General features: G+C 35.6%; 1 protein-coding gene across 14 annotated transcripts in view; it reads left to right on the forward strand.

Moving 5' to 3' along the window:
- CYLD (CYLD lysine 63 deubiquitinase) overlaps positions 1 to 14263 on the forward strand; it is a 60227-nt gene that overhangs the window by 10904 nt on the left and 35060 nt on the right. For all 14 annotated transcript variants that reach the window (XR_008621484.2, XR_008621483.2, XR_008621485.2 and 11 more), the window contains exon 5: positions 1481 to 1586. Coding sequence is in view for 11 of the 14 variants with exons in the window: in XM_003819816.4 (XP_003819864.1) it covers positions 1481 to 1586 (106 nt within the window). In the remaining 3 variants the exon portion in view is untranslated. The remainder of the gene's footprint in view (positions 1 to 1480; positions 1587 to 14263) is intronic.

Below are 14263 nucleotides of genomic sequence, written 5' to 3' on the forward strand. Positions count from 1 at the left end.
CCAGTGTGGTTCATTGAATTATACCTGTGGCATTGAAAGAATAAGAAGAGAAAGGCTGAGACCATTTTTATCATATATTGAACATATGGGCAAGACTTTGTTATGTATAAAGAAGGAAATTCATATGGAATTACTGAACACTAGAATGAGTTAGGAGGCGATGTGAGTAGTAATCTCTTATACTCACAATGGGGATGCTTTTAGTCATCATTTTTATCTGCTCAGGTATACTTTTTGGTTGGTAAGGTAATGTTCTAGTGTAATGGTTTCCTGTGCTTGAAAATTCCAGGAAATTCTATCTGATACTCATTGGTTAGTTACTAAACAAACGTTTACTCTTAACATGTGAAAAGTTAGAACCAGAGTAAAACATGTATGCCCCTCAGGATAGCTGACAATAAAGCACTCCTTTTAACCAATATTCTTTAAATAGTAATTCAGTCTTTATTTCAAGGAGAATTGTGGCCTTCATGGAGGGAAGATTGGAGAAAGAGGGCCACTGGTCATTGGGGTTGGTCTCCCCTTGCGTCAGGCTCTTTACCTTGGGCCTCAAACTTGGCAGAAGCTGTTTAGGGTTTAGGCCTTGCCTTTTTCAGATGGCGGTCTGGGGTCAGCTTGTTTACCTGAGTCAAGCTGCCTAGAGATTTGCCCTGCCAGCTTCTCTCCCTGCCTCCATCTGTCCCATAGCTGACTTGTGCAGATATTCGTTCCAAACACTTCTATTATAGTCCTTGAGAGGAAAGTTCTGGCAAATGCTAGAACTTCTTTCTTTATCTCCTTTTCCTTCTATTCATCCTTTATTTCCAGGGACATTTTAGCATGCCATGCATATTGGTGCTCAGGGCAGTTGTCTGACTGGCCCGTCTACTGATGTAGTTCCCTGTACAGCACAGTGCTAGTTGGCACTATATTAGAATATCAGATAATTAAATATAAACATCTCCATCTTGGAGAAGATTCCTATATGCTCATAAATGACAAAAGAACAATTAGAAAATAGACTTTTTATGTACAGAAAGGCATACAGAAGTACAGATGGACTATTTAAATGCTCAGGGAATATGAAGAACTTAGGGCTAATTAGAGGCAGGTTTCTGGGTGAAATAATATATTATTAATGAAACTTCCTGTGCAAAATACTGTCTTTTTAAACCTCAAATGGGTGTTATCCTACAGATTAGTATTTATTGTTCAGTAAAGTATGAAAAAAACACTTTCAATTCTTTGCTTATCTGGGGGTTTACTATCACTTGATTATTCTTGAATCTCATTTCCCTAAAGAAAAAAATGAACAAACCAATGAAAAAAGCAAAGCCTTATTACTATGGCAACTATTCCTAATGTATTCTTTCTTTCTTTTAGGTAAAATTGTTAACATTTACCAATGTAAAATATTTTGGAGGATTCTTTATGGAAAATACAGACTTCCACATTTACGTTTCATTGAGGAGGATTTTAATGTTTATTATTTAATTTCTAGGATAACCCTATTGGCAACTGGGATGGAAGATTCGATGGAGTGCAGCTTTGTAGTTTTGCATGTGTTGAAAGTACAATTCTATTGCACATCAATGATATCATCCCAGGTATGTTTTCTTTGTTTTATACATTTATAAGGCAAACTTTTTTTTAAATTTTTTATTTTTTTATATCAATATGTTTTGGGGGAACAGGTGGTGGTTGGTTACATGAATAAGTTCTTTCATGGTGATTTCTGAGATTTTGGTGCACCCATCACCCGAGAAGTATACTCCGTACCCAATGTGTAGTCTTTTACCCCTTGCCACCCCCCATTCTTTCCCCCTGAGTCCCCAAAGTCCAATGTATTATTCTTACACCTTTGAATCCTCATAGCTTAGCTCCTACATATAAGTGAGAACATACAGTGTTTGGCTTTCCATTCCTGAGTTATTATACTTCTCTTAGAATAATAGCCTCCAATTCCATCCAGGTTGCTGCGAATGCCATTATTTCATTCCTTTTTACGGCTGAGTAGTATTCCATGGTGTATGTATATATATACACACACACATATATATACACATATATGTGTATATATACACACATATGTATATATGCGCATATATACATATACACATGTGTATACACATGTGTATATGTATATATACGCATATATACATATACACGTGTATACACACATATATGTATACATATATACATATAGATATATATACATATATGTATATACATATAGATGTATATACATATATGTATATACATCTAGATATATATATAGATATATATACATCTAGATTATATATAGATATATATAATCTAGATGTGTATATATAGATATATACACATCTAGATGTGTATATACATCTAGATATATATACATATACACACATATACATACATATATACATATGTATACATACATATGTATACACGTATATACATACATATGTATATATGTATACACATACATATATACACATATACATATGTATACACATATATACATACATACATATATACACATATATACACATATATGTGTATATATATACACATATATATACACATATATGTATATATATATATACACATATATACTACATTTTCTTTATCGACTTGTTCATTGATGGGCATTTGGGCTGGTTCCATATTTTTGCAATCGCAAATTGTGCTGCTGTAAACGTGCATGTGCAAGTACCTTTTTCCTATAATGACTTTTTTTCCTCTGGGTAGATTCCTAGTAGTGGGATTGCTGGATCAAACGCTAGAGCTACTTTTATCTTTAAGGAATCTCCACACTGTTTTCCACAGTGGTTGTACTAGTTTATATTTCCACCAGCAGTGTAAAAGTGTTCCCTTTTCACCACATCCATGCCAACATCTATTCTTTTTTGATTTTTTGATTATGGCCATTCTTGCAAGAGTGAGGTGGTATCACATTGTGGTTTCGATTTGCATTTCCCTGATAATTGATGATGCTGAGCATTTTCCCATATGCTTGTTGGCTATTTGTATATCTTCTTTTGATAATTGTCTAAAAGTGGGCTAATGTCCTTAGCCCATTTTTTGATGGGATTGTTTTTTTCTTGCTGATTTGTTTGAGTTCTTTGTAGATTCTATATATTAGTTCTTTGTAGGATGTATAGATTGTGAAGATTTTCTCCCACTCTACTGATTATTTCTTTTGCTGTGCAGAAGCCTTTTAGTTTAATTAAGTCTCATCTATTTATCATTTTTGTTGCATTTGCTTTCGGGTTCTTGGTCATGAAGTCTTTGCTTAAGCCAATGTCTAGAAGGATTTTTCCAATGTTATCCTCTAGAATCTTTATGGTTTCAGGTCTTAGATTTAAGTCTTTGATCCCTCTATAAGGCAAACTTTCTAATATATATTTTGAGAACATAAATGTAAGCTTCAAGATATATTTTTAGAACTTGACTTTTATATTATGGAATTGTTATTAAATAGGATATCCTTTACCCTCAAATGAAAATAATTAAGATTTTTGTTTCCAGACGTATATGAGTATAAGGGTGGCATTAATATGTTTTCATTCACTTTTTCATCACCTGTCCATTCGTAGTGGGGGAAAAACCCTTCCTGTTAATTAGAAGGATCGGAAAATGTAATAAACTGCTACCTGAGTGAGAGCTTGGTTTAAACTAGAAGGCTTTACACAGACATTGGTCATCTAATCTAATCTAATGTACTGTGGAGAAGATTCTTGCTGGATAACCTGTGAGATCCCTTTTAGTTTTGAGAAGGTGTGATTGATCAGGGATCAGGACTCTAGTCAGAAATAGATTGCTCAACTTTACATTTAGAAGAAAAATCAAGCAATCTTTTATTTTGCCTCAAACAAGTAGCACCTAGTGTCTGCTGTCAGGTAATTGACAATTTCTGTTGATAACAGCATCAAAAGTTTCATCCCCCTGCTGTTAGTGGAACTCTCTGTGATACAGGCTAGTGCAATAAAGCCGACAGTGGCAGTCAGAGATGGTGATTCTCATTGAGCATTATGCAACTCTGATTAAAATGTCAGAAGGCCTGCAGGCAGACTGTAGCCAGGAATGTACCAGGCCCTGAGTTAGACGACTTAATAATTTTTTACATTCTTAACAAACTTATAATGTAGGTCTTAATGATCCCCATTTCGCTGATAAAAAGCTGGGGCTCGGATGGACAACAATTACCAAAATCAAAGTAAATAGTAGAGCCAGAATTTAAATCCACACCTGTCTGATTAGAAAGCTGTGCTCTTTTCAGTACCTCCCCACCCCAAATCCTATCTGTATATTTAGGATGTGAAGACCTGCATAGAAAACCATACTTCTCAGTCTCACATGTATACTTGGGAATATTGTTTCCATGGAGATATATTTTGTCTCTAATTCTATAAAAGCTGAATTTTGCTATAGCAAGGATCACAATTGAATAAGCAAACTGAATTGTTTTTTTTTCAGGTCATTTCAGGTCCTCAGTTTCTTTTGTTGTAAAAATGAAAGGGCTAATACTAGATGATTCTTAAGGTTCCTTTTAGCGTGCACTGTTTGCGCTTCCTGTTTTCCTGTTGCTGAGGCAAGTAATCAATGCTTGTTTTTCAAGTTAGGGCATGCCTTCTGCTTTAGTTTTTAGCTTTACAGCAACAGCACATTAATTTAGTTGGAGGTATAGGACTCAAATGATAGCTTTATTTCAATTTTACTTCTTCAAAGTGTGACATACTTTGCTTTACTTGATGTTTGTAAAATCAATTTTTAATTTATTGCAAATTGAATTCCTAGCTATTTTTTATTTTGCTTCCCTTTGGGAACAAATGATTTACATTCAGGAAAAAGCATATATGTGCTTGATATTTTACTTGGCAAAATTTAATTTAGTTTTTCATGATTTTTTTTTTTTTTTTTGAGACGGGGTCTCGCTTTGTCGCCCAGGGTGGAGTGCAGTGGCGTGGTCTCTGCTCACTGCAAGCTCCGACTCCTGGGTCCACGCCATTCTCCTGCCTCAGCCTCCCGAGTAGCTGGGACCACAGGCACCCGCCACCACGCCCGGCTAATGTTTTGTATCTTTAGTAGAGATGGGGTTTCATCGTGTTAGCCAGGATGGTCTCGATCTCCTGACCTCATGATCCACCCGCCTCGGCCTCCCAAAGTGCTGGGACCACAGGCGTGAGCCACTGCGCCCGGCCTAGTTTTTCACGATTGTTAATGGAGATAATACAATTTATTTTATGAATTAAAGTACTTTTAAATATTATAATAAATGCTTATGGTTTACAAAACAGTTTAATAAAAGGCCATTCCTTCATTCAGATATTATTAAGCCCTTACCTAGATGTTGGGGATATAGTAGGAAGCAAAACTGGTAAAAATTGTTCTCGTGTGGAGTTTTCATTCTAGTGAGTGGAGACAGACAGTAAATATGTAATGTGTATGATCAATTACATGATAATAAGATGAAAAATGATAAACACAGTGAGGAGGAAGGGAGCACTGGGTTGTAGGGCGGGATTTTTCGATTTCATGTAGGGTAGTTCTGATAAACCTTCTAATAAGGTGACATTTGAGCTGTTGACATGAAGGAAGTTTGGGAGAGAACATGTGGATTCCGAGGGAGAACCCAAGGCCGCAGCCAGCGTGGCCAGTTTGAGCAATGTGAAGAGTTGACTGTGGCTGCGGCAGATGGAGTGAGGGAGAAAGTTGTAGGAGCCACAGTGGGAGCTGGAACAGGTAGTGCTCAGTGGGCTGTTGTGTGGATTCTTGGCTTTCATAGCGACAGAGGTGGGGAGCTATAGGTGGGTTTTGAACAAAGGACAACTCACCCTAATTTGCATTTTTAAATGATCTCTCTGGCTGCCTGTTAAGAATAAACTAGACAGAGGACAGAAACAGGGAGACCAGGAAGGAGACTGTTGTAGTTATCCACGTGAGAGACGGTGGTGGCTGGGACTTGGGTGGTATGAAGAGGATGGTAAGTGAAGGATTTGGATATAATGTAAAGATCCCATCAAGATTTGCAGATGGGTTGGGTGTGAGGTTTGAGAGAGAGAACAGAATCAAGGATGATTCCAAGGTTTGGACTGAGCAACTGGTAGGCTGGAGAGGCAATTTACCCAGGTGGGAAAGACAACAGGAAGAGCATGCGTGGGGGAGTGGGAGTTGGAAGTCAGGATCTTTGTTTTGATCATGTTAAAATTGAGTTAGCTATTAAACAATTTCATTTGAATGTTTATGTTAATATTATACGAATTCATGTTTAATCCTTAAAAATGGGCAATGTGCTCATCATTTTCATATTTAAGAAACTTTTGGCTGGGTGCAGTGTCTTATTCCTGTAATCTTAGCACTTTAGGAAGCTGAAGTGGGCAGATCACGTGAGGTCAGGAGTTCGAGACCAGCTTGGCCAACATGGCGAACCCCCCCCGTCTCTACTAAAAATACAAAAATTAGCCAGGCGTAGTGGAGGTCACCTGTAGTCCCAGCTACTCAGGAGGCTGAGGCCAGGAGAATCGCTTGAACCTGGGAGGTGGAGGTTGCAGTGAGCTGAGATTGTGCCATTGCACTCCAACCTGGGTGACAGAGTGAGACTCCATCTCAAAAAAGAAACTTTTTACTGTAGAATGTATTTGCAAAAGTATATATAACAACATATATTAAGAATAATAATGAACACTCATGAAACTGACCATCTAGGTTAAGGAACAGAACATTAGAAGTACCTTGAAAACCACCTGCAATACCTTGTTTTCATTATAATTGCAATCTCTCCCTAGAGGTGACCACTATTCTGAATTTTTCATTAATTATTTCCTTGCTTTTTATAATTTAATTATATCTCTGTAGCTAAACAATATACTGTTTAGCCTGCTTTTGAACTTAATGTAGTTAAAATCTTACTGATTTTTAAATTACTTGCATCATTTACTTAAAATGTATTTTGAGATTCTTTTCTGTGGATGAGGGCATTAGTAGTTTGTTCATTCTCACTGCTTCATAGTATATTTCGTCATGTGACTATCCCACAGTTTGGTGCCCATTGTAATATTAATGGACGCTTGGGTTTTAGGTTGTTTCCACCTCCTTTTCAACACTTGGTACTGATTAAAATTTTTGCCAGCCTAACAGCTGAGAAATGGTATCTCAAGGTGGTTTAAAAGTTTGTAGTTCCCTGATTACAAGTAGGATCGAACAGCCTTTTATATGTTTATACAACATTTGTGTCTTCTATTAAACACGTATTTTTTTGCCTGTTTTTCTGTTGAGTTGCTCATTTATTGATTCATGAGTTCTCTAGTTTTAGAATTTTAATAAAACATCTTTTAATGTTTTGTTATGACATTTTAAACAGAAAAACTGAAAATTTTATGTTAAGCATCCTTATGCATATCATCTAGATCCTACAATCAACATCTTACTTGCTTTATATGTATCTGTCCACCTCTCTATTCACGTACTTATCCGTCATGTTTTCTTGTGCATTTCACATTAAGTTGCAGATACCAGTTCACGTCCTCCTAAATACTTCAGTGTGCACCTAATTAACTAGAGATAAGTATTTAGGGTTTTCTTTTTCATTTCAGATAGAAGTCACACATATAATGACATACATATGGATTTATTTGGGTTTTAACTAATATATATATACCCTTGAATTAGAAACCTCTATCAAGTTATTAAAACAATTTTAAGAAGAAATCATTCATGTATCTCAAATCAAAATTAAAAAGTACAATAAAATATCTCATTTCCATTTTTATCCCCTCTGCCTCAGTTGCCTGCTTACTCCATCCTTTGTTTCTCACTAGTCAGTTTTTATGAATTTCTTATATATCTTTCCAGTGTTTCTTTATACAATATAAATATTCTTATTCCCCCTTCCCTTTTAATTCAAGAAGTGTAGTAGATACACTATTCTGCTGTTTGCTTTATTCTCTTAATTTTATATGTTAGAACTGTTTGTATATTTGCAAACAGAGGTTCTTGTTTTTTATAGTGTATAATTTTCCATTGTATGGAAAAAAATTCCATAATTTATTTAACCAGTTTCCTATCAGTGGACATTTGGGTTGTTTCTGACTTTTTGATATTGCACACAATGTTACTGTAACCTGTACATGTCTGTTTCCCACATGTGCTAGCATATCTGGAGGATATATTCCCAGAAGTGGAGTTGCTTGATGAAAGGGCGTATGCGTTGGTATTGTTTTGGATATTGTTAATTGCCTTCAGTCGTAGATATAACAATTTATATTCCTGCCAGTAGAATACAAGGGGGAACTTACAGCTTTCCCATGACAGTGTGTTATTAACTTTTTTCCCAATCTGATAGATAAAAAATATATTTCAGTGTATATAATACATTTGCAAATAGAAATTTGCATTTCTCTGAGTGATGTTGAACATTTTTGCATAAGATTAAGGGCAATTTTTCTTTCTGTGAACTGTTTGCATCTGTTGCCTATTTTTAAATTGGGTTAGGTTATTGGCCTTTTTTCTCACTGATTTCTTCATATGTTAGGGTGGCAAACTCTTCTGTGATGCGAGGTGCAAATGTTGCCCACTCTTCCACCCTCATTTGTCATTTGTCTTTTTTTAAAATTGCTTATTTTTCTGGTCACCCTCATTTGTTTTTATTGTGGTAAAATATACCTAACAGGATGTACCATTTGAACAATTTTTAAGTGTATAATTCAGTGTAAGTATGTTTACAGTTGTGCAACCATCACCACTATCTATTTCCAGAAATCTTGTTCATTATCCCAAATAGAAACTCTATACTCATGAAGAGATAGCTGCCGGTTCCTCTTTCCCTCCAGCCTCTGCTCATCTCTGTTCTCTGCTCTCTGTCCTTATGACTTTGCTTACTCTGGGTATCTCATATTAGTGGAATCATACATTTGTCCTTTGGATCTGGTGCATTTCACTTGGTGTGATGTTTTTGACTTTGGTGCTTTTTGCCATGCAGGATTTATAAAATTTTTATGCTGTTGTATTCTTTTTGTTTTAATAGATTCTGGATTTTGAGTTACTCTAAGGTTATAAAGGAATTTCCCTGTGTTTTCTTCTAGTACTCTGTGGTTTTAGTACATATCTCTATATCTATCTATCTATCTATCTATCTATCTATCTATCTATCTATCTATCTATCTATATCTTTGACCCATTTCTGTTTTATGTGGTATATGATGTGAAATATAAATCCAATCTAGTTTTTATTTTTGCCCACAGGTAGAAGATCCCCTGTTGTCTTAGTATCATTTATTAAAAAGTCCCTCTTTACTGGTTTGAGAGGCCACTTTCATCATACTAAATTTCCACATGTAGTGTGGTATATTTCTGGACTTTCTATTCTGTCTCCCCACGTTTCAATACCACATTGTTCTTAATGATTTTTAAAAAATTGTATATATTCATGGGGTACAAGTGTGATTGTGCTACACTGCTGTATTGCACTGTGGTGAGGTCAGGGCCTTCAGCACATCCATCACTGGAGCAATGCACATTGTACCCACCAAGCAACCTCCCATCATCCACCCCCCACCACCCCGAGTCCCCTTTATTCATCTTTCCACACTCTGCTTCCACGTGTGATTCTTTATGTGTTTTAATATTATTAACACTAGTCTCCTCTCACTGTTCTTTTGAATTTTCCTGTTCTATACTGTTTTCAAAATAGTAGTCTTCTTGATAGTTTTGCGTTTTCACATTTAAGTGTGTTATTCACTTAGATTTGGTTTTGAACAGGATATGAAATATGGGTGCAGATATCCAATTTGACCTTCCATGCTTGCTGTGTATAAATCAAGTTTCCAGATGTACACGTGTGGATCTTTCTGAGCCCTGTTATTTCCCTACACTAAAGCCTATCCATAGCTTTAGAAGTCTTGGTAGCTGTGAGAGTACATTTCCATTGTTCGTTTTCTTAATGAATGTCTTGGCTATTGTTAGCCTTTGGGCTTCATTGTAAGTTTAACTATCAGCTTCTCAAATACTATAAGAGAGTTCTGTTAGGATTTTGGAATTGCAATTAATCTGTAGAACAATTGGAGGAGAATTGACATTTCTATGATATTAAAACTTCTAATATATAAACATTGTGTATCCTTTCATTTATTTAATTTCCTTTTGGTAAAATTTTATAATTTTCTCCATGAAGAGCTTACTTGCATTTTGATGCATTATAAAGCATATTTTCTAACAGTGTCATGCTGATGTAGAAATACAATTGACTTTTTTTTAGAAAACAGCTTTACTGAGATCTAGTTTATAATTCACTCAGAGTGTACAAATCAGTGCATTTTAGTGCATTTACAGGCATGTGCAATTGTCAAGATAATTTTAGAACATTTTCATCACCTCTAAAAGAAATGCTGCACCCCTTAGTGATCATCTCCTAAACCCTTCATCCTTGTTAGTCCTAAGCAACTACCAGTCTACTTCTGTCTCTGCATATTTGCCTTTTCTGGACATTTCATTTAAATGGAATCACATTATATGTGGTCTTTTGTGATTTACTTTTTTCACTTAGCGTAATGTTTTCAAGGTTCCTCCATGTTGTAGCATGTGCCAGAATTTCCTTCCTTCTTAAGGCAGAATAATATTCCATTGTATGGACATATCACATGTTGTTTATTAATCAGTAGATAGATATTTAGGTTTTTTTTTCACCTTTTGGCTAAAATGAATAATGCTGCTACAAACATGCATGTACAAGTTGTTGTGTGGACATATGCTTTTGTTTCTCTTGGGTTTATATCTAGGAGTGGAATTGCTGGGTCATATGATAACTCTATGTTTAACCATTTGTGGAACTGCCAGACTGTTTCCCAAAGCAGCCACACCATTTTACATTCCTACTAGCAGTGTGTAAGGGTTTTGGTTTCTTCATGTCCTTGTCAATACTTGTTATTATCTGACTTTTTTATTCTAGCCATCCTAGTGGGAATGAAGTCATTTTCAATTGACTTTCGTGTGCTGATTTTTCTTACAAACAGACTTACTAAAATATCTTATTCACAATCCATGGGTTACTTATAAAATACTCAGTCATTATAGTTTGCACATAATAACAGTTTTGCTTCTTCTAAATTCTTTTATTTTTAAAAATGGTTTCTTACTGTCCTAGCTAGGACCTCTAAATACAATATTGAATAGAAGTAGTGATGGAAGACATCTTGGCCTTTTTTTCTGATCTTAAAGAAAATGCTTTCAACATTTCATTATTAAATGTGATGTTTGCTATAGAGTTTTATTGTTGTATCTGTCATTTATCAGGTTAGAGAAGTTACCTACTGTTCCTAGTTTTCTAACAGTTTTATCATGAATTGATGTTGAATTTTATCAACCCCTTTTTCTCTATTGAGATAATCCTATTTTCTTTTAATCTGCTAATTTTCTTATATTGAATCAACCTTACATCCATGATGTAAACCCATGGTTTACATGGGTTTACATCCTCATGATTCATACTTTGCTTGGTCCAGTTTGCTAGTATTTGCATCCTGTTTTTAAAATCTGTTTATAAGAGATATTGGCCTATACTTTTTCCCTCTTAGCTGTCCTTGTCTGGTTTTGGAATCAAAGTCGTGCTTGTCTTATAAAGTACCTGAGAAAGGTTTCTTTTATTTTGTTATTTGAAAGAGTTTATGTAAGATTAGAATTACCTATTCCTTGACTATTTGGCAAAGCTTCTTTTTGTGGAAATGTTTAGCTACTGATGAAATATCCTTTAACATTTGTTTGTTTTTGATTGTCTTTTGCAAGTTTTATTTTTTATGAATGTATCCATTTAATTCATTTTCAAAGCTTTGGGCATAATGTTGTTTATAAAAGCCTCTTAATTTTCTGTTCAACCTCAGCAGCATCTGCCCTTGTGTTCCTATTTTCATCCAAAATGTTAATCATTTGTGCTTTCTTATATTCTTCACCAATCTTACCAGTGGTTTCTGACTTTCATTTTTTTCAAAGGACCAACTTTTGGCTTTCTTAATTCTTTCTAGATATACTTGTTATTGTTTAAAATATGCTATTATTTTTACTGTGTAACTAGTGCATTTTTTAGGTCTAAGCCCGTAGTTCTCAGCCTGGGATGCTTTTGTCTCCTGGGGACATTTGGCAGTGTCTGGAGATTTTTGATTGCCACATCTGAGGTGAGAGTACTACTGGCCTCTAATGCATGGAGACCAGAGATGCTTCTAAACTTCCTACAGTGCACAGGGCAGCCCTACACAACACAGAATTATCTGGTTCAGAACCTTAGTAGAACTGAGCTTGAGACACTGTGTCCTAAGCAAATTCTAGGAGTTATGCTCATTTTATAATGTTAACTTGCTGGATAGCTATGGGGGAATCACTTGAAAAATAAATTTTCTTTCATTATTTATGTATTCTTGCAGGGATAACCAATTCTGTGCTAATATTGTTTTTCCCAGAGTAACATGGCTAAATGTAATTTCACTTGTCTTACGAAATCAAATACAGGCATACCTAATTTTATAGTGCTTTTCTTTATTGTGCTTCACAGATATATGTTTTTTATTAATTGAAGGTTTGTGGCAATTCTGCTTTGGGCAAGTCTGTCAATGCCATTTTTCAAATAGCATGTGCATACTTCGTGTCTCTGTGTCACATTTTGGTAATTCCTGCAATATTTCAAACTTTTTCATTATTATTATATCTGTTATGGTGATCTGTAATCAATGATCTTTGAGGTGACTATTGAAATTGTTTTAGGGCACCACAAACCATACCCATATAAGATGGCAAACTCCACTGATAAATGTTGTGTGTGTTCTGACTGCTCCACTGACTAGTGGGACCTCTGTCTCTCTCACTCCTTGGGCCTCCCTATTTCCTGATACCCAAAAATATTAAAATTAGGCCAAGTCATAATCCTACAATGGCCTCTAAGTATTCCAGTGAAAGAGAGAGTTGCATATCTCTCACTTTAAATCAAAAGCTAGAAATGATTAAGCTTAGTGAGGAAGGTATGTTGAAAACCGAGAGAGACTGAAAACTAGGCCTCTTATGCCAAAGTTAGCTAAGTTGTGAATGCAAAGGAATATTTCCTGAAGGAAATTAAAAGTGCTACTTTAGTGAACACATGAATGATAAAAAAGCAAAACAGCCTTATTGCTGATATGGAGAAAGGTTTAGTTATCTGGATAGAAGATCAAACCAGCACATTCCCTTAAGCCAAAGCCTAATCCAGAGCAAGGCCCTAACTCTCTTCAATTCTGTAAAGGCTGAGAGAGGTAAGAAAGCTGCAGAAGAAAAGTTGGAAGCTCGCACAGGTTGGTTCATAAACTTTAAGGAAAGATGTCATCACCATAACAGAAAAGTGCAAGATGAAGCAGCAAGTGCTGATATAGAAACTGCTGCAAGTTATCAGAAGATCTAGCTAAGTTAATTGATGAAAGTGGCTACCTTAAATAAAAGATTTTCAGTGTAGGCAAAACAGCCTTCTATTGGAAGAAGATACCATCTAAGACTTTCATAGCTGAGATGAGTAGTCAATGCCTGGCTTCAAAGCTTCAAAGGATAGGCTGACTCTTTTGTTAGGGGTTAATGCAGTTGGTGACTTTAAGTTGAAGCCAGGATTCTGAAAATCCCCAAATCCTTAAGAATTATGCTAAATCTACTCTGCCTGTGCTCTATAAATGGAACAACAAAGCCTGGATGACAACGCATGTGTTTATAGCATGCTTAACTGAATATTTTAAGTCTACTGTTGAGACCTACTGCTCAGAAAAAGGATTCCTTTCAAAACATTACTGTTCATTGATGATGCAACTGGTCACTCAAAAGCTTTGATGGAGATGCACAAGGAGATTAATGTTGTTTTCATGCTTGCTAGCACAATAACTGTTCTGCAGCATATGGATCAAGGAGTAATTTCTATTTGCAAGTTTTATTTAAGAAATACATTCTGTAAGGCTGCCATAGATCAGGATTCCTCTGACAGACTGGGCAAAGTCAATTGAAAACTGTCTGAAAAGTATTCACCATTCTAGATGCCATCAAGAACATTCATGATTTATGGGAGGAGGTCAAAATATCAACATTAACAGGAGTTTGGGAGAAGTTGATTCCAACCCTCATGGATGACTTTGAGGGACTGAAGATTTCAGTGGAAAAAATAACTGTAGATGTGGTGGAAGTAGCAAAAGAGCTAGAACTAGAGGTGGAGCCTGAAAATGTACTTGACTGAATTGCTGTAATCTCATGATCAAACTTGAGCGGATGAAGAAAGGAAAAGTGGTTCATTGAGATGACATCAACTCCTGGT

This window comes from Pan paniscus, chromosome 18 (genome assembly GCF_029289425.2).
Source record: "Pan paniscus chromosome 18, NHGRI_mPanPan1-v2.0_pri, whole genome shotgun sequence".
Classification (NCBI taxonomy): domain Eukaryota; kingdom Metazoa; phylum Chordata; class Mammalia; order Primates; family Hominidae; genus Pan; species Pan paniscus.